The 26,343-nt window shown below is 42.2% G+C and overlaps 4 protein-coding genes across 5 annotated transcripts in view; 2 read left to right on the top strand and 2 right to left on the bottom strand.

Annotated features, from left to right (window-relative positions):
• Positions 1 to 1,381: 1,381 nt before the first annotated feature.
• On the bottom strand, positions 1,382 to 6,245 carry vps36 (vacuolar protein sorting 36 homolog). Its single transcript, XM_079282829.1, has 14 exons — positions 6,092 to 6,245; positions 5,861 to 5,929; positions 5,673 to 5,743; positions 5,135 to 5,249; positions 4,924 to 5,013; positions 4,286 to 4,372; positions 3,763 to 3,795; positions 3,502 to 3,579; positions 3,194 to 3,328; positions 3,033 to 3,098; positions 2,792 to 2,856; positions 2,335 to 2,419; positions 2,100 to 2,176; positions 1,382 to 1,965 (listed from the first exon to the last, which is right to left on the bottom strand). The coding sequence occupies exons 1-14, from the start codon at positions 6,185 to 6,187 to the stop codon at positions 1,884 to 1,886; spliced, it is 1,149 nt and encodes a 382-aa protein (XP_079138955.1). The 5' UTR covers positions 6,188 to 6,245; the 3' UTR covers positions 1,382 to 1,883.
• A 273-nt stretch (positions 6,246 to 6,518) lies between these two features.
• On the top strand, positions 6,519 to 14,687 carry proser1 (proline and serine rich 1). Of its 2 annotated transcripts, none has more exons than XM_079282778.1 (12): positions 6,519 to 7,132; positions 7,242 to 7,294; positions 7,375 to 7,443; positions 7,638 to 7,732; positions 7,834 to 7,927; positions 8,255 to 8,365; positions 8,593 to 8,694; positions 9,239 to 9,317; positions 9,614 to 9,706; positions 10,779 to 12,078; positions 13,232 to 13,376; positions 13,483 to 14,687. In XM_079282778.1, the coding sequence occupies exons 4-12, from the start codon at positions 7,641 to 7,643 to the stop codon at positions 13,606 to 13,608; spliced, it is 2,142 nt and encodes a 713-aa protein (XP_079138904.1). In that variant the 5' UTR covers positions 6,519 to 7,132; positions 7,242 to 7,294; positions 7,375 to 7,443; positions 7,638 to 7,640; the 3' UTR covers positions 13,609 to 14,687. The 2 variants fall into 2 exon arrangements, with proteins under 2 accessions (XP_079138904.1, XP_079138903.1); XM_079282777.1 differs by having other exon boundaries at positions 7,229 to 7,294.
• A 910-nt stretch (positions 14,688 to 15,597) lies between these two features.
• Positions 15,598 to 19,475, top strand: stoml3b (stomatin (EPB72)-like 3b). The gene is made up of 7 exons (XM_079283502.1): positions 15,598 to 15,696; positions 17,360 to 17,463; positions 17,573 to 17,645; positions 17,815 to 17,897; positions 17,986 to 18,189; positions 18,330 to 18,464; positions 18,616 to 19,475. The coding sequence occupies exons 1-7, from the start codon at positions 15,633 to 15,635 to the stop codon at positions 18,802 to 18,804; spliced, it is 852 nt and encodes a 283-aa protein (XP_079139628.1). The 5' UTR covers positions 15,598 to 15,632; the 3' UTR covers positions 18,805 to 19,475.
• A 3,000-nt stretch (positions 19,476 to 22,475) lies between these two features.
• Positions 22,476 to 26,343, bottom strand: part of mtus2a (microtubule associated tumor suppressor candidate 2a) — a gene marked incomplete at both ends in the record, with an annotated part of 28,694 nt that continues 24,826 nt past the window's right edge. Inside the window, 10 exons of the mRNA XM_079283326.1 lie at positions 22,476 to 22,905; positions 23,002 to 23,102; positions 23,219 to 23,338; positions 23,424 to 23,522; positions 23,637 to 23,710; positions 23,811 to 23,916; positions 24,048 to 24,262; positions 24,399 to 24,465; positions 25,601 to 25,726; positions 25,802 to 25,989. Coding sequence (XP_079139452.1) covers positions 22,476 to 22,905; positions 23,002 to 23,102; positions 23,219 to 23,338; positions 23,424 to 23,522; positions 23,637 to 23,710; positions 23,811 to 23,916; positions 24,048 to 24,262; positions 24,399 to 24,465; positions 25,601 to 25,726; positions 25,802 to 25,989 — 1,526 coding nt within the window. The remainder of the gene's footprint in view (positions 22,906 to 23,001; positions 23,103 to 23,218; positions 23,339 to 23,423; positions 23,523 to 23,636; positions 23,711 to 23,810; positions 23,917 to 24,047; positions 24,263 to 24,398; positions 24,466 to 25,600; positions 25,727 to 25,801; positions 25,990 to 26,343) is intronic.

Raw genomic sequence — 26,343 nt, 5'->3', positions numbered from 1 at the left:
CAAAATATTGGTTCTCAAGTAACACATGGAAAAACCCATGAAGCATGTTCACAATCAGGTTAATTTATACAAGAGGATTGTTGTTACAGGCAAGGGCCAAAAGCACAAATGAAAGACCCTTTCCTCTCCTGGCAGTTAACAAATTGCATTATACTGTATGAAAGAAATACAGATACTGTTATAAAGATATTGTTGGCAGCTGGGTCATCAGAAAAACGGAGGAAAGTGACTACATGGAGAAATATAGTAACATAATAAAACATTCTATTTAATTTAGTCATGACAGTAAACAGGATAACTATTCATCACAAACAAACAATCAGATGACCCCCCCCCCCACATAAGATGACTGACAAGGTGTTCTTCTATTATCCATTGAAAACTGAGATTTGAGCAGATGACACTCGTCATGGATTCACTTAAAATGCACCATTGAGTGAATCCATATCAGCATGCAGGAACAGGACCTATTTTGTGTTGGTCAATTTTCACTCAAAGTTCTAAATGTCACGCATGAATCTCAAATCATTACGATCAGTCCTGCCTCAGTTTAACTCTTGAAGCAAATAGGTATATGATACATGGGATACATGGATACAGGGTAATCTAATCAGCTGCAGCGCTGAGACCTTCACATTTCCTCGAGAGAGAGAGAGAGAGAGAGAGAGAGAGAGAGAGAGAGAGAGAGAGAGAGAGAGAGAGAGAGAGAGAGAGAGAGAGAGAGCTGAAAACAGGAAGCGTCTCTGAAAATGAAACACCCTTTACTGTTCAGGCCAGTTCACAATGGGAACAAAGAACTGTTTATTCGGTGTGTGAGAAGCTCTATAAGGACACACAGATGCGACATTATTGTAACAATCTCAGCAGAAAGCATAACTTTTCAACCAGATTGGATTTATTACAATATGCTCCCATCTCACACATTCATTATTACTTATGCGGTTACCCTTTATATGAATTACTGAGTCGACATGGTAATGTGATTTTACAAGAGCATTTATAGGGTGCTTACCTTCCAGTCTGCCTTCAAAACGGTCACAACTGGCCTTTCTACAACATAACCTCTGCAATGAAAGGATTAATTGGCTGAATAATGACATTTGGCAACATGCCCTATTTTTTTTCACTGTGAACTAAACTAACAGCAGATCGGGCATTTTATTTTATCTTCCTTATCTTTTCTTGAATGTATTCTAGACAAAAGTTATTACATTCAAGGACAGTTTGACTTGAGAAGGAAAGACATGAATCCCGTTTTCAAGGACAAGATGAAAGGTGAAGTAGGTGTTTTAAATTCATTGTAACTTGAACATCTGGGCATGTTCTCTCCCTCCTCAGAAGACAAGACAGCATGACAAAGCTTCATTCCGTGTTCATTTATTACAGAAATGTACATTTCACTTTGGAAAACATGTAATCACTCGCTATGGGCCTTTCATGACAATCCATATTTGTTTTGTAAAAAAGAAGTATACGCTTTGCGTCACAAGTGTGAAGAAAATGTTCACTGGATATCCCATTATATCAATTTTCCCAAACCTATTTATTACTAAATGCACACGATGATCACTCCATCAAGCAGAGCAGATCTGGGAACACTTTGCTGCACGGACAGTATTTGAGCAGTTTCTGGAAAAGTATCTCTTTGACAAACTTTCCAGACAGAGTCGAGCTCTCAGACCTAAAGAGAAGATAGCTGGCAGTGCCTAAGGTGGATTTGCAAAGATCTACCACAAACAGAACACCAACCGTTAAAAGACTGAACAGCTACATTGTGCAGCGGCACGCTCATGTAGTGGCAATGCATTAGTCTATCAGCAGAGACAGCGCTGCCCACTTGAAGTTATTTTTTTCCTTTTTCAGCAACAATGACTGTGAACAGGTCAAAAGCGGTTCGGGTAGAATCTCAAACCCTCAACAGAGTCATCTCTACACAGGTGGCCCACCTTCTCAGCCAGCAACAACCTGGAGACAGAGGAAGGAATAGAGAAGAGAAGAAGAGCTAAATGACAAACAAAGACAACTGTGAATGTTACAACAACATGGTGTAGTAAAACAGATCGCCTGTATCATCTGTACCGATGAGATTCACAACTTACCGTTCTTTAGAGAGAAGAACAGAGAGACCCAAGAGCTTTGCAAACTCCTCTGCTGTCAAGGAGCCTTTGTCGGACACCTGTAGAAGAAAAATAAATATGACGAGACGTGGAATTAATTACAAACTTTGAACCGAAAGGCGACTGTGACTTAAGATATAGAGCCAAGACAGCATGCCCGTTTGATCCGTCTAAAGCGTGTCAATGTCAGTATGATGTTTGTAAAGGTAAAGCTTACATTGTCCAGAGCTGAGGCTATCATTTCCTCTTCGCTGTGAGACTGCAGCTGGACCACCATCACACCACTGTCAAACACACGCAGCCTACACAGAGGACAAGATGGATGAAGGAAACAGTGTGTGTGTGTGTGTGTGTGTGTGTGTGAGAGAGAGAGTGTGTGAGTGAGAGGAATGATGTTTTATGAAGCTAATATAAGGAGCGCTGGCTGAAGAACAGCAACCAGTTTGCGGGTACTAGGACCAGCGTGTTGCTGGAAGTGACAGGAAATGACAGTCGCAGCGGTCTGGACAATACACTCCAACAACAGGAAGTCAGACAGGAAGAGCCTGGCCTCTGGGATATAGTGTAGGCGTCAACCCTGCACTACACAACACAAAGCCTGATCTATACATATATGAATGTATGAAAGAGGGCAGCGATAAATCAAAGAATACAAAGACACAAACACAACTCACCTCAACGGGAGCTGCAACGACTCAAACATCTTGCAGGCGTTTACCAAATCTTCTGGAGATAAAAGCTGAGCAAAGGGAAAGAAAAGTGACCTCTGTGCCTGACACCAAAGACCTTTGTGTGTAGTGAGAATGTATCGATAGAAAAGCTGTGTATGATTAGGTCAGCTCGAGTGAACATACGTGGGTATGCCCACTCAAGTACGACGTTCTGTGTTTCTGTGTGTGCGTCTGTGAGCATTACCTCCATCCCTCTGGCACGGTTGACGAGACAGTACACCTCAGTGAGAGCCATCATACCGCCACGCTCCTGAGAGAGAGCAAGAGTAATGGAGTCAGAAAGTGGAAAAGAAGTAGATGACTAACATTAGAGTTTGATCTTAGACAGATGTAAATCACACCAACCTCCAGAGGAGCCTGTAGCATATCTCCCAGCTGCTTAGCTAGCTGCAAATGGTAATGTGTACCCGATCCATGTGTTTCTCTGGTCACGGGGTCAGCGATACCCATGCTCAGCAGGTAGGACTTAAACCGAATGGTCTATTATAAAGCAGAACAAAACTGTTAATAAAAAGCAAAACTACTTGGAAATGAAATTGTGGGTAATCACAACATCAGTTGTGTGAGTACTTTATGATTATTTATTGCTATATGTACAGTAGTTTGAAGCCACGCCCTCTTGTTTCCATGTCTGATTAAGCTCAAGTTCCTACCTCATCTTCTGAAATGTCTCCCTGCTTGTCCTTGATCTTGTTGGCTATAGATCTGGACAGCTCCACCATCTCCTTGGCCTGTTATTTAAAGTAGACAATCACTCAGCAAATCCCACCGCATAGCCGTATATGAGCTTAACACAGGTTTGATATCTATGGCTATGATGTTTGAACATGAGAAGGCTTCAAAAAGGGAAATAATTCTGTATTAAATCAACAACTACAGTAAAATATGAACATACAAAGGAAAGCATTCTTTACCTTCACCATCAGCTTACTGAGATCCTCAAAGGCCTGAAAAAAAGAGACTAAATAGGTAATTCAACAATTTTCACAATTAAATAAACCACAAAAACTTCATGGCTACATATATAATTGAAATATCATTCCACAAAAGCCCCGCCCAAAACTGAACAGTCTCCCTAGCGCTACACCCATAACATTCTTTTCATTTCGCGAAATATATGTAATTTTTATTTAATTTTATTGTATTCATATTCAATCAATATCAACTGAGGTTGCATAAACACATAACTTCACGGATGCCTCACGAAAGTCACAGCGGCTGTGCTCAGCTTGATTTAATGTCAGTTACAATAAATTCCGATGGTGACAAGTTTTTGGCAGAAAAAAAAGAAAAGAAGAAAGCTCTTGAACTAAACCACTCTGTATCCTCAGTTTGCTCACAGTCATTTCCATAAAAATATGGCTCAATAAACAACTTCATCTGGGAGCTTTGAGGAGACACATTTCTCGGTATTTCCGTATTTTTGCTCGACAGTACCTCAGAAATATTTTTGTCCGTTTCTTTCCTCTTCTCCTCTATCTTCCTCTCAATGCCAACAATCCCCACGGCGCGCGTTCTTCCTGCCTGCGTGACCACAAAGGAAAGAAAAACACACGTTCTGAAACACACACAGGCACTTTAAAAGAAGCCTGAACGGAAAGACAAACAGTGAGGAGGGAACAAATTGTGGTCAACTGCTGTTACGGTACATAAATCAATTCTAGTGACTCTGATTTCTTAGTGTTTATCAAAAATGGATGGAATCTCATTTAGAGACACATGACCTAATGCAAATGAAAGGACAGTGTTTAACGGCCCGACACAGAAGTTTATTTTTACTTTGGTGTGAGTGCTGCTTTGGGACACTATACTTAAATTGATGTCAATGCCAATTTCTACCAATGTTGAGCAATACGTGTCACTATTATATATTGGTGAATAAGGCAGAATAAGTTATGACTAGACCGATAATATAGACAAGCTCATAAATATGGAGACAACACTGCCATCCTGTGGTACATGAATTGAATTGATAGGCGCGTCATTCCCATGTACGTCACCTAATAAAATGCGAAAGGCAGTTTAGCTTTTAAGAGTCTAACCGGATGAGAAGGAGCATCTGTTCAGCTTCTAACCTGAGAGCCGGTTCCTGTGGGGATGGGTTGTGAAGCGGGCGTATTCTCCCATCTCTTCTGAGTCATTTCTTCTGTTAGCCTCCTGTGAAACTGCAAGCAAAGGACACCACGTCAGTTCCCAGCAGTAAAGAGTCTCCCCTAAGAATGCTCATTGAGAGATGAAAAGGGTAAAGCAAAAAGCTCTTCTAACTACTTGTGTGAGTGGCACTACCTCAATCTGCCCGTGTTCTTTGAAGGACAGCTTGATGAAGGAGTACTTGCTATGTTGGTAGGGACCTGGCTCCTTGTTGGCAGGTGTTGCGTGCAGGTGGATAACTATTTTTGCACTACAGGATAAGAGATGCCAAGGGTTAATTCACCATTTACTTCTTTTAAATGAAAAATATGATCAACATTTAAAAAAAAAATCCTCACTTAAGTTCCACTTACTATTTTTTCCCAGAGCTTTCAACTGCAGGGAGCTATGATATTCTCCCCAAATACAACTATCAGTTAACACGTGACCAAAGCTCCATACTTTATTCATGTTATTACAACGGCGCCCTCTTAACAACAAGAAGCATTTGCCAGCTCCAGGAAAAAAAGCTATTAATGAACCCTGACCAAGGGTTTTGGGTCAAATTACACATTTAGGTATAAAAACACACTATTTTGTTGTTTGCTAATTTCTTAATGTAATTCTGAAAGCCTACTTCTCATTTCTGTTCATATTTCTGTGCCCAACACAAGATGTATTTACTGACACTCACCTCTTTCCTATTCCTGCAGCCTGCTCCTCAAAGAAGATGATCTGTGACAGGGGCATGGCTATGCAGCATTCCTGCAAGTGACAAGAGAAATACAGAAGTCACACAAGAGAGACACACACAACATAACATATGAAAAGACAAATCTGTGAACAATGGCAACAACTCTCACACGATCACTGCTGTCTTACATGGTTTTTAACGTCCCTCCAGATCAACCGATGGGTGCTCAACAAGGCGACTCCAACATCAAGCTTAGCCTGGTCCAATGACAGCAGAGTACATGACGTTATTATGTTAATTAATCAAACCGTCAAAATCATTCAGCAGACGTTCTCTTAATAACATTGTTGCATGGAAGTTTTAGCTGCTGTATTGTTGTGTCAGGCCACAAACTTCGCAATCAGAAGACAAAAGTATACCTTATCATCACCGTCATACAGTCTGACACCTCGTTGCTGGATCACTAAAGTTTCGTTTATTTCCAAGAGCCCATTCGACCATGAAAAGCAGTCCATTTTTACTATTACAAACAGACGATTATCGTTTATTATGCTGCTCTTCCGCCGAGACCCATTTTTGTTTACTTCCTGTACGCTATTCAGAATTGCCCTAACTCTGCCTGCTTAAAAACACCAAAATAGAACACGAAACATATATATAAATTAGAATAAATTGAATCGATAGTTATGTTGCCAATAAATCAAATGTTAGCATTATTGATTCCACCAAACTAAATGTAATTCTATTATATCTTCATACTTTGATACATGGTGTCTTTTCTGACAGGCTGCCTTCTTTAGGGGTCCTTTTAGCTGTTGACGTTAATAGCGCCAGCTGTCAGGGGGAGCTAGCAAGACTGCTATATTTCCGAGCGCGTTATTTTAAAATTTGTAATGATTTATTTTTCATATTTTCCAGTCTTTATCGTAATTATCGCCAGCACTGGATTTAAACTAAACTTGAATGAATTTATGTCCAAAGAAATCCGCCTTTCCCAGTGTCTTTTTGTTGAGTTGTGCACAGAATTAAGGATTGCTGTAGCTGGCTAGCTTGTTGTTAGCTGCGGACAAATCTGGTGCAGGCAGGATTTGCACTGCAGACACAGCTTCTGTTGTTTGGAAGTCATTGTTCACGGGCGGAAAGTTGTATTTGATATAAGGACTGTAAAGACCTTCATTACGAAACTAAAGGATACGGGTTTACTGTAAATATGCAATGCTTTGAATCATGCGTTTGCAGCATTATGAATTTAAATCAGTAACGTTGGATGGCAAGCATGGTATTCAGACTTTAAGTCGTCCGAATGCATTTTATCTCAAATCCATCTGCTGCATTGTAAAACGTATATTTACCAATTGCGTGGTATAATAACTATTTATTGACCAATAGGAGAACGTTTATTTAAATCAACAAACATGGATAAGAAATCATTTGATATAGTCTTGGATGAGATAAGAAAGGTAAGGAGTGTCTAGTCCCAAATTGTCTGACCGATTTAAGATTTTAAATTGTCTAAATTTGAGTTTTTTTTGGTAATTCTTCATTGTGTGTTTCAGTGTGTCCTGACAGATCAGCGGGTCAAAGCCATAGAGCAGGTGCACGGCTATTTCTCCAGTGAGCAGGTAACCGTCCAAACAGCGATACCTCCATTTGATGGTTATCTCTCAGTTATAAGTTGTAACACTGTCCTAAACATCTGCAGGTGACGGAGATACTGAAATATTTCTCATGGGCGGAGCCACAGATCAAAGCAGTTAAAGCTCTGCAGCATGTGAGTAACGAGTGGTTTAAGTGATCAGCACCAAAGTTAACATTTTGCTTTGCTAAATATGTTTTCTACAAACATCAATAACAGTGAGGCTCCAAAAAGTTATTATTTTGTGTGGCATCACCACCTCTCTCTCTCTGTCATTGGTATGTTTTTAAAGTGTTAGTGAAACAGCTTCTCCTTTTTGTTGCCTTTAGAAAATGGTTGCAATCCCCACAACCAAAGTTGCAAATATCCTGAATTGCTTCACCTTCTCAAAGGACCGACTGATTGTCCTGGAACTAATAGCTTTGTGAGTACATTTTCAAAATGCATTTAAACAAATGTTCAAATGTTGTAATATCAGCCGGTTAATTAGTTACTTTTTTAATATGGATATTTGTTCTCATACAGGAACATTTCAGATGCTCAAAACTACCGTCCTGTGGAGGATCTGTTTCGCATACACTTGTCTGAGAAGAAGCGGGCTCGCAGGATACTGGAGCAAGTGAGTTCACCAATACAAATGTAATCTCATGGTGGTGTTTGTGTTCTAGGTAGGTTTCTGATTTGATGTCTCGATATCAAAAGACCCTGTGGAACCCCTGTGGTAGCGATAGCCCCAGTGAAACAATTGTCTCCTAGTGACATGTGCGGGGACAAGCGATTGATGCAATTTAAAAAAAGAATGAAACTGTCTAAAATGATGCTTTTAGAATAGCGGTGTGCATGTGTTAATTAATGCATTATCTTTGACATCCCTGAAAATGTTTCAATGCATGCTGTAAATACAAGCACAGTTTCTAAAATATATACTACACTTGTGCGTCACTAGGTATGTAAGGTTGGCTGCAAGGCTCCTGTAGCCATGATCTCCTCGTGTGGTATGATTCCAGGAAACCCGTACCCTAAAGGTAGACCCAGCCTGGTCACTGGCACATTCCCTGTAAGTATGTCCAGGGCTCTCCGCTAACAACTTGTACTGGTTAGAGGAAGAACTGTAGAAGGTTAAGTTAAATCTAAAATGTTAATATTTTACTTTGAATGCTGTATACCTTTTTTCTTAAAAAGTGTGTTTCATACCAAATGTAATTGGGCTAAAATAGTTAATAGTGATACTGAGCTCACAATACGCCTGACTTTGTAGAAATGTATTTTATTTTTGACACACAGGGAATTCCTCCAGTAAAGAAAGAAGCAGAGAAGAAAGAGGACGCTTCTAACAATCTTGAGGGGAAAGGAATTTCTGCTCGTATCATTGGACCTTTCAAACCTGTAAGCACCAGGATGGGAATCCCACACTGGGATGAAGTAACAGTACCAGGATGCCCCAGAGAACCCTCATAGCTAAGTGATGAGGCCTCGCATGACTAATAACAATGCTTACGCTTAATAAAAACATGGTTTAGAAGCCAACGATAGACGAGCAAGAGCACATTAAGAAACACTCGATGTAAAGCATGAAAATCCACTTTGCGCACTCCATTCATTTCTAAATAGTGTAAATGTCGTGACTGATGAGGCTATAAAGAATGCTATTTATTAAAGATAATCATCTTGGAATATGGGGACATTTTAAGAATACGACCACCATATGCTGCATAGAAATCCCTCATTTGTTGGGCTTTTCGACAGAGCAAGTAGTTTGATCTTCCACATTTTTCTTTCTGGTTTTCCCTCAGTGTTTTAACAATGTAACATCAATGTGTAACTTGTCTTATAACGCTTTTGAAAACTTGCATTACAGATTTACAGAGTTAGACAGAACTGGCTGATCAGTTAAGAGTGTTGAGCCTTTTCTCTTCCTTTCCTTTTCTAGTTTCCATCAACCTACAACCCTCATCGGCCTGTGCCCTACCCCATACCACCGTGCCGACCCCACGCCACCATCGCACCAAGTAAGAAATGACCCTCACACGCGCACACTCGTCCCTGCCTTCCCACGCCCTGCCCTGTAATCCAACACTGTATACACAACTTGACGATGATGGGAAAACAGATTTGTAAAATAGAGGGCTCTCAGACAATTGAGGATTTAATAATGCTGCTTTGAGTGGTTTTAGGTACAATGAGGCATGTTTTTTTTCCATCTGGTTGAGGTATAGTTAGTAGTGTGTGTGTGTGTGTGTGTGTGTGTTTGTGTGTGCATATGAATGTACGATGGACGCTATTAATATGTGCAACTACTACTCAGGTGCGTACAACAACACAGGCTTTGTTTCTGTGGGAGGGGTTATTACAACCAACGTGGCCCCTCCCCCCTACAACTCCACCCACAAAGTAGCAGGTATGATTCGTTGGAAGCGCGTCTGTGTGTGTGTGAGAGCAAATAGACGTTCCTCGAAGCTTGCGGCCTGACACTCTGACATGCTGCTTACCTGCGCTTCTCCAGTTTTGAATGCCTTTTAATCGGGTGAAGAATGAGCCTCTCACTTCTGTGTACACTGAGTGACCAGAAAAATACGCTCCGTCGTACATTTCAGTGCAACCCAAAGCAGAGCTGTGTACTGGATTCCTTTGTTTTAGGGCTGTTGGAGGGATGGATTCAATATTCTTTTTAGGGGGGCGTTGCTTAATATCTAATGCAACCACATTTCTGATGTTTGACATAATCCAGTATTTGTTCTCCTCTAAATGTGTAGGTAAAGAAGAAGTATTCAATACAAATACTTATCAGTGTAACACAGTCCTGAGCAACACCACAGAATGGTCAAAAGCAAGGCTGTTGTATTGCAGTACAACGTGAACTTCTGTTTTCTGGTCAGTCAGTGTAGAAGTACGCTTTGATGAGTGAGGCTGGATCTGTTGTGGTGTGGACCAGGAATGGCTTTGAACTAATGTCATTAATCTTTTTCTTTGCTGGCGTTTAACATGCATCGCTTGGGATAACTTTTGAACGCACTTTCAGTTTTCACAGTTGAAATGCATCTTTTAGGGCCTTTGGGGAGACGTGCGGTGTTCCGCACTAAGATATCTCAAGTTGTATTAAATTGACCAAAGTGTCCAAAGCAGAGTTGAGATCAGCACAGTGTATAATATATGCAGTTACCAAGTCAAATAAGTGACATTTCCCCAAAGGTAGGAAGAAGACATATTCCAATCTTGAAAATTGTTATTATTTCCATATAATAAGTTGCACGCTGCAGGGATGCTCTCTGGCCAGTCCTCCTTGCTGTGCATTGCTTCTTCTTCTACAGTTTGTCGGGTTTTAACCTTTTCTTTGCCTACAGTTATTTAATGCAACTATGTACTGTTAAAAAGTATTTGTTTTTTTTCTCAGTTGATTCCAACACCATGTCAGATAATACCATTATTTGAGATTATCTTTTTCATCTACTTTGATCTTTTTCTCCCTCCAGGTTACGCCAAACCAGGCAATCCCCAGCACACCACGCCTGGAGTCAACAGCGGGCCCCTCCTTATCCCTCACGGCTCCACGCCTTCTACCCCTGTCCCCCCTCACGCGTCTCCTGCTCAGCCACCTCCCACAACCCCGATCACACCAGTCTTCCCCGGCATGGTTCCCTCTCACAACCCTAATTCTCCCTCCCCTGTTCCGTCCCCGTCCGTGATCAAAGGACCACAGACCCCCGGCGGCCATGTTACACCGACGCCTTCGTCGGTCATTAAAGCCCACACGCCTTCCGGCACCCCTTGTGGGACTCCTGTCCCCGGCAGCGGGGGCTTCTCCCCTTCCCCCTTCCATACCGTTTCCCGACCGGGCACCCCCGCCTCCTCCCGCAGTGGCCCAGACCCTTTATCTCAGACAAGCGCCATGGGCTCAAACCAGCAGAGGGGTTTCTCTCAGTCCACCGATCACCAGTCAGGACCCACCCACCACGGCATACACCAGCAAGCAGGTAACCCCTCTGGGTCAGTGATCCGGAGTTACACCCCCTCTGGACAATCCGCTCCAGTTAATCCGAGCTGTTCCACCTCAGGTCCCAGTCCCAAACCCTCCCCATCTCATTCGGCACAGAGTCAGGCTGCCATGACCGCCGCCGGAGTGCTGAACAGACACACCGGGGGTAGTAACAGCGGCAGTAACAGCCCCGTCCCCTCTGCTTTCAAGGGCACCTCTCGCTCCGGCACACCCTCCGTTAGCTCGTACGTGGTGCAAGGTCCCGCCCAGGCCGCCCTGGCTCGTTCCTTAGGTCTGTCACACCCCTCGGGTTCCCCTCAAGTCTCTCTCTCTAGTCCGGTCGCTCTCACCGGCTTCCAAGCTCTGTCCTCCAGCCCGGCACCCTCTCATTACCCTGGCCTGTCCCCCTTTTCCTCCCTTTCATCCTCTCTCCCGCCTTCGTCCATGCCCTCCATGTCTCCCAGTACCAACATGTCTAACATTCCACAAACCTCGATCTACACCGCCGCCGGTACAGCCTCCCCTTTCGGCCTGGGCCCCTCGTTGTTCTCAGGCCTTCCTCCTGGTGCTAACCCCGCTGCTTTCCAAGCGCTGGGGGTTTCAGGAGGGCATGGTGACGGGAGCGCCGTGTTGTCTTCATTCATGGGCCTGCCAGGGGCCTCTTCGGTAGCGTCGGTGTCGCCACTGCAGGCGGCGGCAGCGGCGGCAGCGGCGGCAGCGGCGGCGGCTGGAGTTCCGTCGTCATCGCCAGTTTTACCGGGCTTTGCGTCGGCTTTCAGCTCCAACTTCCAGCCCGGGTATGTGAGCTTTGAACATTTCTACTTTCCAGTATACTTTACTAAACTATTTTATTTCTCCATTTCCAGTAAACACAGTAGTCAGAAGTCAGAATTCGCTCTGGGTTCATTTCAACATGTCGTTGCTTTCTACAATAAACAAAAACTATATAAATATCTTTTTTTTTTAAAGAAAAAGTGAGATGTCTTGTGGAAACAGCAGGATTAAAGGGCATCATGAATCATGTGCAATGATTTTCCATGATGGGTTTTATAAGTGGAAACACTGCACCCAAGAGCAAAGTCAACTCCTACTGTGGAGGCCCAGCCTTTGGTTTGTGTCATCTCAGAGTTCCTTGTGAGTTGTCTGCTTGCTGATTATTGTCTACCATATATTTAGCAGGTTATCTTGTGTGTGAACAAGTGTTGCACAAACAGCCTCACCTTTTATCGACATTTCATACACTCAACAGGCGGGTGGCGTCCTTACAAGAGCTATTAAAGAAATGCAAGCATGTTATACATTATAATAATGGTAAATAGTAAAGTAGGGAAGAATATAATACATGTTACACTTTAAATTACATATCCAACCATATATACTACTCCTGTAATAAGGTATCCACTCTCATACATCCATTGGTATATTTATTTAAAAATATAAACACAAACACTGGTATATTATTCTGTATATGGATAAGGAATAGTTCTAGATTTTTCGTTTTTGGGGGTTTGGTGAAGGCGCATAATCACTGTGCGGCACAGAGGACGATGAGAGCGTTAGCTTCCTACTGGTTCAACGGATCAGATATATTCATCACATTACCTCCTGTACAACAGCCAAATAACAATTCTACACGTAGCTTTTTGTATGGATAGTACAAACGAGATCTAACTAGTGAGCTTTAGGGGTACTTCTTTTTGTTACCTTTTGAGAAGAGCCTGGCGAGCCCATTTCCAGTCCATATGCTAAGCTAAGCGAACAGGATGCCGGCTCTAGCCTTATATTTAAATTGTCAGATACGAGAACAACAGTGCTACTCATTATAGTCTCGTAGAATGTGTGTTGTATTTTATCACATTCAAATAAAAAACGAGTATTATAAACGTACTATTATACGGTAATTAAGATCACCATGTGTAGTGATGACGGTAGCTGTTCTGCATGTGACAGGTTGAGCAGTGGACTCCAGCCTCCAGGAAGCAGCGGGTTCCCCGGCTTGCTGTCCTTCCCGGGAGTGCCGGGCTTCTCTTCCTCCGCCTCTCCTGCTGCACTCAGTGGCCTCCACAACTCAGCCATGCAGTCTGCCCTGCTGCAGGTACACACACACACACACACACACACACACACTGTGCTCTGGCAGAGTAAAATGATTTGAATGTCAGTTTGATAAAGCTTCGATGCTTTTCTTTGTCTTGTTCCAGGCTCATCCCTCGGCTGTGTTGGAGAGCTTCCCTCCTCAGCCCAACAGTTTCACCAACTATCCTCCCGGCCCAGGGAACCCCTTCCCCCTCCAACCAGGCCTGCACCCCCAGTTGGGTTGGCAGTGAAACCCACAACACACTTTAAAACATTGATTACACTTACACGGCGATCCCTATCGTACACCCCGCCCGACCCCTCAGCAGTTGTTGCGGGTTTTATTGTTTTGGTCTTGAACCCTGAAGAACACGGGACCGATTGGAGAGTTTCAATAATGTGTATGTTACAGCCAGAATGACTTACTACTACTAGAAACACTATTGTCAAAACAGTTGAGTTAGTATGTGGGGGAGATGGCATATTTCCTATATTATTCATAGTGAACAGTTGTAAATATCAGTTGTTATGTTTTACAAGTAGACCATGACTGGTTTAAATGCTAGCTGGACTTGCCTGTTTTTAATCGAGTTTATCAACACTTATTAGCGAATAATGAATTATAGAAATGAAATTGAAAAGTGTACATGATATCATGTAATGAATTGACAGTATCCTCGTGTAGTGTTTCATGCAGTCACAGTGGAAAGGATGTATGATACCGATTGATTATTGAGTTATGACATGAATTATTTTGGTGGCTTATGTTGTGCTGTATGGCGCGGTCACATCTCGTGGTGAGAACATCATATTTTTGCCGTGTCAGGGGTGGGAGTGTTGTACACAAAAACTTGCATTTGGCAGTTCCACTCATGTCTGTCTGAGATTTCAGTGAACACACACTTGTGTCTGTTAGCAGTTTACCGTCATTCACATTGCGTATGTTTACACATTTCTTTTGACGGACGTCGCCCTGCTAGTGCTATAATTACAGTATTGACCAGATGTACTGTATGCAGATGTTTCTGAGTACAAGCATAATGTTGATGGATATATGGACTTGAGATACATGTCTTTATTCTTCATAGTGAAAACTGTAATTTTACCTCATTTACTGTGAACCTCAGTACACTCAGAGACAGTTGAGAGTAATAGACGAGCTGTTTGATTCCCTGTGTTGGTTTTTTGTATTTGCACCCGTTTTATTAGTTTGTCAGTAAACTGCTGGTTGCTGTAGCTGTTTCTCTATTCTGTGCCACGGCTATCAGGAAAGCCATTGCGTTTAAAGATCATCACCTGTTTGTGACTTTTTAATAAAATATCAAATAAGGCCTATAACTCAGATTAATTGATATTGCACAGGGGCTAAAAAAAATGCTAATTGCTGTGGTAGAGGGACATATTTAGACATACTGTATTGTAGCAGTAAAGGTTCATGGTCAGAGAAAGACTTAATTAGTTAATTATTACAAAATGCTGCCTGTAAAGTGACCAAATAATGACCAGCACAAAGGCTGTGGTAAATGCATGCGTTAATTAATATGCAAATATTATATTTCCTGTTTTATTCAACCCTCGGTGTTTTAATAGTTTTACAGCCTGTACTTACAGTTCATTTAGGGCTTTACACAGTGCTTATCATGGTCATCTGCAATATTGCTCAACGCACAAGTGATGCCATCAGTCATGACAATCCAACACCCAGTCATGGGATCTCACTGGAGCATTTTCCATTTTTCCAGTTTTTTTCCATTGTAGCCATATGTTGGCTACAATGTTTTATCCCCAATATAATTGTATTAATTGCAATACATTCATTTAGTTTCTATAGTTTCAGTAAGTGATTTATATATATGTAATATATTAGATATAAGTTATTTCACCTGGCTATTCTTAAGGAAACCAGTGTCATTTGTGCAACAAATGGGTAATAGTTCCTCATTCTAGTAGGAAGTGAAAAGAGGGAAAGTAGAACATTGCATAATTTGCTTCTGCTTCTGGGAAATGTCAATACATCACAACACATAAACATTATTTTTTCTGTTTAACTGGGTTGGTATTGTAAGGTTCACTATGCGGCACTGAGATTATCCAGTTATCTATTAGCATCATGGTAATAATTATACTTTGTTAACGATCAACTCAAGAGCAGGAGCCACACCTCTGAGCTGCGTTATAATCCGGCATTACAGCTTTAAAAGGCTGGGTGACTCCCACATAATCAGACACTTCAACTAACTCTCAACACACTTCCCCTCTCAGTTCTAACCAGCACATGGAAATGGCGGATCAAATGGAAAGCCAGAAGAGAAGAGGAATCAGCAAAGATGATTTAATATGTAAGATCAACCATATTTCTTTTTAATGTCTTTTCTTCTGAGCTTTAATGCTACATGCCTGGTTGTGTTAAAATGTAAGATATTACCAGCAGCAGACATTCATGCTCACAGTTTATTCATATTTAAAGCGTATATCAACAAAAGAGGTGTTTACTCTTCCATGAAACAGGAGTTCTGTGTTGACTGTACGATACCATTACATTGTTGTGTGAGCAGGAGGGTAGTGTGTGTAATACGTAGGAGCCCACCTGTGTAGGTAGAATGCAGCCAGAGAGGCTAGGGCAAAGTCCTCTGTCGTCATAGAGACAGAAATCACATGCTACTGAGATAAGAGTCCCAAAAGCATGTGACTCGGAGTGTTTGTGTGTGTTTGTGTCCGTGCTCTGTGAAGTCAGGGGAACAAGGAGCTGTCATGTTAAACAGACGGCGTTGGTGTAACTGTCCCATTTATTTGGTTTTCTGATGACAACTCGCTTTCAAATTATCATCTTTCACTAGTTGTATGCACCACCAACCTGTTGGGCGGGACTGTGTGACACAGAGACAATGTACACATCATTTACATGCATCCTATTTCACTCAGGTGATTGTTGGTGAGGCAGTGCAATTACATGAATTGGGTGCACAGATTATGTGGATAGGTTTTAGTGCTGTTTTTTATTTATTTTTTTAAACCTATTGTATTGAAAGAATATACAGATATAATGAAGATTGGCACAATGTAAGCTATACTATTGTAGCAATCCTCAAATAATATGTATTGCTCTTTTCCAGTAACTATCCTAGATCACATGAAACAGGAGAAATGAATCTGCAAGGCTCGCTAATGTGCACTAATGCTCCTTAGCAGTGTAGTGCGGCAGTAGAATTTCCTTTCGTTCAACAACAGGAAACCGCATTGTGGTTTGACGTAGAAACAGAATAATGTTGCTTCAATTGATACTCCGACAAAGGAAATCACAAAACAAGCCTTTCAAAAACCCACGTAGTTGAAGCTTTTTGAAAATGTAAATGCAATCGGCATCCTTTGACTGTAATACTGCAGGCTGCTGAGGTATAAACCTTAAAGTGCGACATGTAAAGGCTTTATTGCAGAACAGACACAGATAAAGACTGAAATACAGCTGGAAACTATGACCCGATACCACACACCTTTCCCACACATCAGCCTCCATGACCACAGCAGCACTGCAGAGATCATGTTGCATGGGTAAACATTTTATTGTTTGCACTCTTTTGTGTGAGAGTCTCTCTGTGTAAACTGCCAGTGTTAGATCTAAGCTTGAAACCCGATTAGTTCATATTGATTCAAACCAATGATCAAATCTGATTTCCAGGACAATATTAATTGTATCGTGTACAGTCGAATGGATGTCAACTTTCCTTGACTGGTGTAGTTACAGAGGACCAAAAGACATCGCCTCCACTTCCAAAGTCATTTTTAAACTGGTTTCTGATCAGTGACCTGGGATTTTATGACAGATGTCCATATTTCCCGTCATTATGACCCGGTTTGTAAGAACTTTTTTTTTCTTGCTTCTTCACATCTCTTACTTGGCTACAATTTGGAGGCGTTCCTCTCCATTTCATATTGGTTTTTTTGGATTTCACAGTATGTTAAAGAGAAACCGTTGTCTCTCTCTCTCTCTCTCTCTCTCTCCAGCTGAACGGACAGGGTCTTTGGGATGCATTGGGTGGGTCATCGTCATTCTGTCCGGCATCTTCACAATTTTACTCTTCCCCATCACCATCTGGTTTTCTTTGAAGGTGAGTGAACAACAAAAATATGAGCACAGTGGGTTGAAAAGAAGAAACCTCTATTTCCTTTGTTGCAAGTTTGAATGTGAATGGAGCTTGTGCTGTGGACTTCCTGCAGATTGTTCAGGAGTATGAGCGCGCTGTCATCTTTAGACTGGGCCGCATTACAGACAGGAAGGCCAAAGGACCAGGTACAAACAATAACAATTTCTGTCTTCTTTTTTTTTTTTTTGATGACTAAATGCAAATAATCCTGGATTGGGATATAATTTGTGGTTAAAAAAAAGTAAATAAGGGGATATTTCCAGATTGTTACAAGAATGTAAAGTTTTCTTTTTTTTAACTTTTGATTGTCCACAGGAATTTTCTTCGTTTTGCCGTGCACTGACACCTTTGTGAAAGTGGATTTGCGAACAGTTTCGTTTGACATCCCACCACAAGAGGTAGGGATGGCACAAGGAGCGAGACAAATTGATTTCAGTTCTAATCCGTGGACACTCACAAACACACTGCCATGCATTACTACTCTAGATCCTGACCAAGGACTCAGTTACCGTTTCGGTGGACGGAGTGGTGTACTTCCGGGTCAGTGACCCCATTGCCTCTGTGGCCAACGTGGCTAATGCTGACTTGTCCACCCGTCTGCTGGCTCAAACCACCCTCAGAAATGCCCTGGGGACTAAGAACCTGTCTGAGCTGTTGTCTGACCGCGAAGGCATCGCTCACAGCATGCAGGTACAGGAAAGGCTCAGGCTGGAATCTCTGGCCCTAGATATAATATATGCATTGTGTTTGCTGAGTTTTTTTTTTTTTTCAATGAACCAGTTATGGTGTAAGCTACAGTTGTAAGCTCCTCCCCTTTCTTTCTTTTTCAGTCCAACCTGGATGAAGCCACAGACGACTGGGGCATCAAGGTGGAGCGTGTGGAGATTAAAGATGTGAAGCTGCCACATCAGCTGCAGAGAGCCATGGCTGCCGAAGCAGAGGCTACACGAGAGGCCAGAGCCAAGGCAAGGACACGATGACACATACACAGTACATCATGCATACAGTGTTGTACAATAACTTACTGTAAAACACAACGTACATTATTATTCAGGTGTTTACTGTTACGCTAGTTATGTGTGCCAACCTAATATCTCTTTCTTGATCTACGTATAGGTGATTGCAGCAGAGGGTGAGATGAATGCATCTCGTGCCCTGAAGGAGGCGTCCCTTGTGATCGCAGAGTCTCCGTCAGCCTTGCAGCTGCGCTACCTGCAGACTCTCACCACCATCGCATCAGAGAAGAACTCCACCATCATCTTCCCCCTGCCCATGGACATGATAGCTCACTTCATGCGGAAGTGATACCTCAGTTTCTTCATCCTCTCAAGTCGCTGTCAAATTAAACATGATTTGGAGGGGATCAGGGTATATTTCTAAAATAAACAGGATGCGACATGATGCTGTTGTTGTATGGTTGACATTTCTTCAGACTGATCATAGAAACACCTTTATGGTTTACATGTAATCAAGCTGTGATCGAGTCCTGCTAACATGTGAGGGAGATTAGCATAGTTTCCATATCTTTGTCATACTGTATGTTGCTAAAATTATATAAACGTGTCTCATTCACATCAGATGACGTAATGTTGATCAGTTGCATATTTTGATACTGAATTAAATTTAAAATGTTTAAAACTATTTGTTGAAGTTTTGTTAAGTTCAGTCAAACAGCTTTTGTTGCCTCGAATCTTGAATCCCTTATACAATGTATGCGATATTAGTTTATGTTTTTGTCACTGTCATAGTGTTGGTGATTGCTAAAAATGGTAGTTATGCTAAAGTTGACTTTGATCGAAAGTATTCTGTTAACTAGGACAAGCCCTTGTATCCAGAATACATGTAGCAGATAAACACACGCACTTTTGAATGGAAAGCAAGACTTGTCAGTAAATGAAACACAGACATGACTTGTTATTGGATATTTTTTAATACTGTGTTCTCCCCAAAAAGTACAAATAAAAGCATCAACATACTTTGTGTACATTACATGTCGAACTATCTCGTTCCTCGTCTTCTAGGCCTCCTACGCTACGGGTACGATTTGACCATCACAAATGCAGAGAGATAAAAGAAGAGAGAGAGAGAGAGAAACAGCAAATACAGGAAAAACATGCTTCTATTACTTTGTTGATGCACTAAGACACAACCCATGTTGTAAATGTATTTACATTCAAACCTACAATCAGTGCCAGAAGAAACATATTCAGTGAACTTTTACCTCCACAAATTCAAATTCTGCCGATGGAGACATTCACCACAACAGCATTGAAACATGAACATGACCATTTCAATCCCTAATGTATGAGATAAACATGTTTCTTGTGGGGAGGCTCGACCAAGTGCTGCATATTAAATGGCTGCTACATAGCGGTCAGACCAGAGGCCTTTCTACATCAGACAAAATCACATGAATGACTTGTATAAAATGCAGTCATTACATTTTTGACATTCAGCGCATAGTGAGACACAGATGTCCACAGGACACATTGAAGGGTCATTACCAGTTCATTGTTTAGAAATCATAGTCCATTCAAAAGTGAAATATCAAATTTAAGATGAAATCTGTGACTTTACGCTGTCATTTGTAAACAATACTTTTTGTTGCATCCTTGTCGACTTGTTTGTTTTTGCACCTGAAGTGACCTTTAGGAGGTCCCTGAAGAGTCACTCAATGGCGCACAGTAGGTGAACTGCAACCCTAAAACATTCGAAAACACAGTGACTCTGACTAGCATATTCTTACAATTGATCGTTATGCAAAGACATTCTCAAAAATCCTAAGTGTAGGTATAAAATAAGTGAGAATTAAGATACATTTCTCAAATCCTATGCTGTATTGAACAGTCTTTCGTTTAAGAGCGTTTAACCCTGTTTGTGTCATACAAAAAATCTTGAAGATCCATGAAAAGATTTTTACTTAATCACGGCCATCAAAAGTGCTGGTATGGCAATGAAAGATCTACTTAAAAGTCTATTACTGTACTGAAAATCCAGCAACCCAGAAACATCATCCTTTACATGCTGGTAAGACGTTACATTCACTTAACCTGTAACTTAACAAAGAAACGTCTGACTGAATCTAAGCCATGCGCCCATTAGCAATGCCTCCGCGACTGCCAACAGCACGACACTGACTTACCCTCATCCCTTTTCACTGGCAATACTGGTCTATTTCCAGCAGCTCATTTACATGTGTAGTCCGAACAGCTGTGTTTCGTTAATGTGCGGGTAGATCACTGAGATTACACCGTGTAATACCGTAGGTTTCATTGAAAAAGCCAGATGAAAGAATAGGACCCTGAGGGTAAGTCTGTCAGTAGAGTACAGTACAGGAAGCAGCTATGACAAACCGTATGCTATAAAATAAGTCTCATTTATATATACCAAAGGATGGTTTCTGTATTATTTGTATTATATATGGGGAAAATGATCTCGGGAAATATCTTGAGTGTTGAATGTCCTGTAGAGAAGCTGTACAAAAAGGAAAAAATATTTCAAATCCAAATTTAGAAAAGAATTCCCTGAACGATATATTCGTGCACACTGAGAATGTAGCTTGCAAACGTTTTGAACATTATATTGGAAGGATAAAAGTGTCGATCAGATAAAGAAACCCGAAGAATCAGAAGAGGTTATGAAGAGGTTGAGAAAGGCCGACACTTATCTTTGCAACACAGTCACAAAGAGGCAAACCGAGGGTTTACCTGTATTTTGTTTAACCTACGTAGCTTATATACCATTTCCTAGCACAGTCCCCCCGAACACCGCCTATGTGTGATGACAACAAGTTAGAATATCTCCTCTCTCCTGTGGTACGTCACATAGTCCTCCTTTCGTTTACCTTCCCACCTCAAACTTGCTAAATAGACAGACCACAGCGATAATACGTTTCACATTAAGACTGGAAGACTTCCACAGTACATGCTTGCTTAAGTAGCAAAATACATGAAAACTAAAATAAATAGAAACCTCACATTTAAAAAAAAAAAGAAATTCACAAAAACATTTAAAAAGAGCGATTCCTGTGTAAGGTTTCCCCCTTAGCTTTGAGCTCCCTGCTAGCTGTGTGTTTCTGTTGTTGTTGTTGCTGTTGAGCCACGGACACAACACACTGCACATTCCCGCTGAGGTAAATTCAAAATGGCAGACATAGTTGACCTGAGGGATCCCAAAAGTGAAGAGTAGCTCATCATGTGTTGCGATGCATGGAGGAAGACCTGGCAAAGGTTTGAACATTAAGTCCTCTGGATTTTGCAGGTAAAACGGCTCGGGTTCCAGGTCGGGTCGTCCCACACGAGTACAACTATTACAAAATGTTGACTACACCCAGACTCACTTGATTTGCAAACCAAGTCTTTATGCAAAGTCCTTTATGAAATAGATTGTTGGTTGTTCTCTGCTGGTGAGACGGCAGGACTAGTTTAAGGCTCTTTGTTGGGCTTTTTTTTTTTCAGTTAAAAAAAGAAAATAATTGATGATGAGAAATTGATCCTAACAAGAGAGAGAGTATATAGCTTATTTTATCGAGGGCATGGACGTGTGTTGAACACACCAGAGTATTGTGTTCTGGTGACAAGAGTGTGCTACTTTCCATCTGTATTGTTTCTGTCTGTGCGGGGCTCATGACTCCTCATGCAGGGAGCTTTCACTACATGTCGACACACATCTGTGTCACTATCATACAGTATGTACAGTCTGCGTTATACAAGTTGGGATCGGGGACAGAGAACTCAGCTGCAGTCATCTGCATTCATTTGCCATTACAATACTAGGCTGTGTGTACAAAGCTATGCTTCACATGATGGACACCGCCAGCTGTAGAGGCTTTAAGATGAACCGTCGTACTTTGACACTGACTGTCCTGAGACTATAGACCTCGTTTTTTCTCCAACGTGTATTTCAATGACAATTATGGAAATAAACGAGAATGAGCCAGATAAGAAAATAAAAAAGAGAGAGCAAGAGATGTGAGTTTATCTCTGGAAAGAGCTGAGGAACGCGGCTGAGTTACAGCGGTTGGCTGTCACTCTGTGTGTGGGCGTGGCCGGGCCAGGGGAGTAATTCTGATTGCTTGTTGCTCTGTGAGTTGGCGTGCCTGGTCCAGGGGAGACGTTTTGATTGGTGGCGGCTCTGTGGGACGGGGAGCAGTATTGCGCCTGCTGGGGACAGCCGTAGCAGTGGGTGGGGGAGTCACACCCCGCTACAGGTGAGGAGGAGAAGAATTGAGTTGAGGGGACGGGGGAGGCGGAGAAGGAGCGGTGCAGCGGGGAGGAGGCGGGGGACATGAGGGGGCTGGTCTGGAGTCGCCACAGGAGCTCCTCGTTGTTACGACTCAGCCGCTTCTTCTCAGTGCTCTCCTTCCCGACTGAATCGTGGAGGTTGGCGTTCTCCTCGGACAGTTGCCTGCAGGGATAACAACGCGGAGGAAGCTAACCTCAGCACAAAGCAGCATGTACAGTTTACATCAGGGGGTTGACTGATTGACTGAATGTGTCTTACCTTGACAGGACTAGGTTATTATCAATACGAGCCCTCAGATCTTCATTCTGCTGCTGCAGAACCTGGACCTTCTCCTCAAGGAACACGTTCTTTTGGGCCTGCTCGAAAGTGAAATACAACCACAGTGTAATCTTCACTCACCGGACACACTTGTGTATCCAGTGTGCACGTGTGTGTGTGTGTGTGTGTGTTTGTTTGTTAGCTGTTTTGAGCCTACCACTTTCTCCAGATCGGAGATCTTCTTCTCTTGATGGTGTATCTGCTGGTTCTTCATCTCCACAACCTCCTTCAAGCTCTTCAGATCTTGTTCAATGTGCTGGTATGGAGCCAAAGCATCCTGAAGAAAGACACAAGACACGAGAAAGTTAGGGGAGTGGTCCAGGAGCGTCTGTGTATTTATCTAAGAGAGGAGGTGATCTCACAACAATCTGTTCATCTGTGCTCCTCCTCAAAGCCTCCTCAAATCGTTTGGCTTTGTCCCTCAGACTCTGGTTTTGAAATGTGAGCGTATCCACTTGATCCTGGACAAGCATCCACACACACACACAAACACAGTAACATACATTGCCTCAGTACATATCAGTGTGCATCAACCAAAAAATAAACCATTAAGTGTCATTTGTATGGCAACATACCTGTAGAGAAAGCCTGAGCTTCTCAAAGTCTTCCTCTAGGAGCATCTTCTGTTGCTCGTGAGCTTTCCTTAAGTCTACACACAGATACAGAAGCACAATGGAAAAAGAGAGTTTATGTTTGTTTCTCGCAGTGCTGGTGTCACATTGTGTTTAAATTAAGGTCTGAAATCACACCTCTCATTGTACGGGCGTGCTCCTCATGCAGTGTTGCCATGGTAATGTTATGCATGTCTCTGAGCTCCTGAAAGGCTGCATGGTGGGTGACTGTTATCTCCTCCATCTAACACACACACACACACGCACATATACGCTTTAATGATTGATAAGGTTTGATCATGTGATAGAAGATCAGATCTTATCAAAGCGGACATCATTTCACACATCTCCCATGATGCCCCTTGTTTCTTTCACCTGTTCCTGTTGCTGGGTCCTCAGCTCCTCCATCTCTGACCGATGCTCCTCCTTCAGGTGTTCAGCCTCTGCCGAGTGACACTTCCTGAGCACATCCTCCACAGCAGCCAGCTCCGCCTCCTGCTGCTGCTGCAGCTCCTGCAGCTCTCGCTCAAACGCCTCCTCCAGTGACGTCTTCTCCCGATGGAGTCTCTCCCATCGCGCTGAATTGAATGCTGTGTATGAAGTATTGAAATTGTATTGAAATCACTCACGAGCCATCGTTAGTGTCATTCGTAGCACCTGTGCTGTCGCCTGATGGGATTGATTTGGTGCTTTTATTTGTCCGGTCATGTGTTGGTTCTCACTCACCCATTTCCTCTCTGATCTTTTGCATTTCCAACAACAATTTCCTTTGATTTTCCTTTGTAGTTTTATTCTGGAAATTGAAAATGAGAAATAAACAACATTTTATCGTAATGCAGGTTCCAACAGCATTTATAAAATACAACAGTGAACCAGCTAGTTAACTGTTGTTAATGTAACATGGTTTGTGGTCTTCCCCCCCCCCCCCCCCCCCCCCCAGGTCTGAGCCTAACTCCACCCACTGCATCTTTTTGAAAAATGCTAAATTGTGAGCAAGGGGCTGGGGGCGTGCTCAGTGACATTCTCTGGCCTGATTTGGTTTCACATTCTTTTTTCATACGTGCATTTCATGCACCTTTTTAACCAATTGTCAATTGCACAAACTTTTAGAACCAGGTTCTAGCATGACAGAGCATAGAAATGTCAGTTAGAAAAACAGAACCTGAGGCTACTTTTTAATCATGCTAAATGATTACTTGAATTAATGTTCATTAAATATATATAAATAGAGAAATGGAAAAAACAAATAAGAAAAAAGAAGATAAGAAACCAGAGGTTTATGTATATATATATTTAGGTTAAATTCACTTTAACCTCCTTTTAGCGTAGCATGCTACGCTAAAAGGAGGTTAAAGTGAATTTAAGCTGCATGACATGCACTACTGTCAATGTTGCTGATCAATATGAATAAATTCCTATGCATGTACTTCATACTGCATGCTGTTGTCTGCGTCGCTACAGTAACTGTAATGCCAGCAGAGGGAGCTCAAACCTACTCAAACAGATAGACACTGAAAGCATTCTTGTCTTAAAGCTTGCTGTATCTAACCTATGGGCTGGTGACTGTAGCACTCAGACAGAGACCATAAAGAAGTCAGACAGTCCCTCGACAGTCTGGGAGCAGTATTAAAGCTATCACACCTTAGAGGCTAAATCATTCCATCAGACACAGAGAGCTGGATGAAACCAGCACAGCGACACACTGAACTCTGGAGGACCTTTTCCCACAGTAGCAATCACTGTTGCTCATCGTTTTGGAGCGTGAGGTGAATCTCATCTCACCTCACAACATTTAATACTGTATGTGTTCTTGAGTTCATGTGCTGAGAGAGCATATTTTCATTCCTGAAAGGAGATTTGATTGTGAGGGAAATATACATAATTATGATAGCCTTATTTGTATGCATTGTATTGTTCAAGCTGGCTACCTTGAGGCAGTAATGCTGAGTGGTGATAATGAAGGCTTCCAGACCCAAGGAAGTCTTCCTCAGCTCTTCTCTTAGAGCTCTCAGCTGCCTCTCCTGCTGCTCACAGCGTCCCTGGAGCCTCTGAACCTGTGTGACAAAGAATAAAATAGCATGCAACAGTGCAAACTCCAAGGGCTGCTGCAGATTTTCTCAGCAACTCACCTCCTCCTTCAGCTCTTCTTTTTTTCTTTCCTCTGCTTGCCTCTCTCTCTCTTGCTGTTGAGCCTCCTCTTTCTCCCTCTGCAGGCTCTCCTGCTGTTCCTGCTGTGGCCTCAGGGGGGCCACGCGGCGAGGGGACACCAGGGGAGCTGACCCTCGCACCGCTGCTGCGGGCCGCTGCCCGGACTGGACTGTAGGGAGAGAAAAAACAAACAAAAGAAAATTGAATTGAGTTCGGAACGCTTGTGTTTGTCTGTTTTTTTTCTCTCGGAAAAACATTGTGAATACAAATGAAATATTCAAATTATACATACAGAATATGATATCTCCCATATGCCGCTAATTAGTCATGTCCTGAATCTTAAATCGAACTAGGACACATCTATGAAATAGATGAGTATGGAATCAAGGGAGATTTGACCTGACCTATTGCTAATGACTGCGCTCACATGATAAATGATAGTAAGGTAATTGAATCGTTCCTACAGAGGAAGCCTTTGGGGTAATTCCCAGTTCGGTGTTCCTCATGATGGACCATCCAATCT

This window comes from Melanostigma gelatinosum (genome assembly GCF_949748355.1).
Source record: "Melanostigma gelatinosum genome assembly, chromosome: 14".
Taxonomy (NCBI): domain Eukaryota; kingdom Metazoa; phylum Chordata; class Actinopteri; order Perciformes; family Zoarcidae; genus Melanostigma; species Melanostigma gelatinosum.
The sequence above is the reverse complement of the archived record's forward strand: the minus strand, read 5'-3'. Positions and strand labels throughout refer to the sequence as shown.

Bases quoted from the DNA above. Each gene is read 5' to 3' on its own strand.
- vps36 (XM_079282829.1), bottom strand. From the start codon at position 6,187: ATGGACTGCTTTTCATGGTCGAATGGGCTCTTGGAAATAAACGAAACT. The intron at 5,250-5,672 runs GTGAGTGTCAGT...CTTATCCTGTAG, and splicing joins GCTGCAGGAATAGGAAAGAG to TGCAAAAATAGTTATCCACC. The intron at 3,099-3,193 runs GTTGGTGTGATT...GCTCTCTCTCAG, and splicing joins TGCTACAGGCTCCTCTGGAG to GAGCGTGGCGGTATGATGGC.
- proser1 (XM_079282777.1), top strand. From the start codon at position 7,088: ATGGATAAGAAATCATTTGATATAGTCTTGGATGAGATAAGAAAG. The intron at 7,295-7,374 runs GTAACCGTCCAA...AAACATCTGCAG, and splicing joins GCTATTTCTCCAGTGAGCAG to GTGACGGAGATACTGAAATA. The intron at 7,928-8,254 runs GTGAGTTCACCA...GTGCGTCACTAG, and splicing joins CTCGCAGGATACTGGAGCAA to GTATGTAAGGTTGGCTGCAA.
- stoml3b (XM_079283502.1), top strand. From the start codon at position 15,633: ATGGAAATGGCGGATCAAATGGAAAGCCAGAAGAGAAGAGGAATCAGC. The intron at 17,646-17,814 runs GTACAAACAATA...GATTGTCCACAG, and splicing joins CAGGAAGGCCAAAGGACCAG to GAATTTTCTTCGTTTTGCCG. The intron at 18,190-18,329 runs GTACAGGAAAGG...TTTCTTTTTCAG, and splicing joins GCATCGCTCACAGCATGCAG to TCCAACCTGGATGAAGCCAC.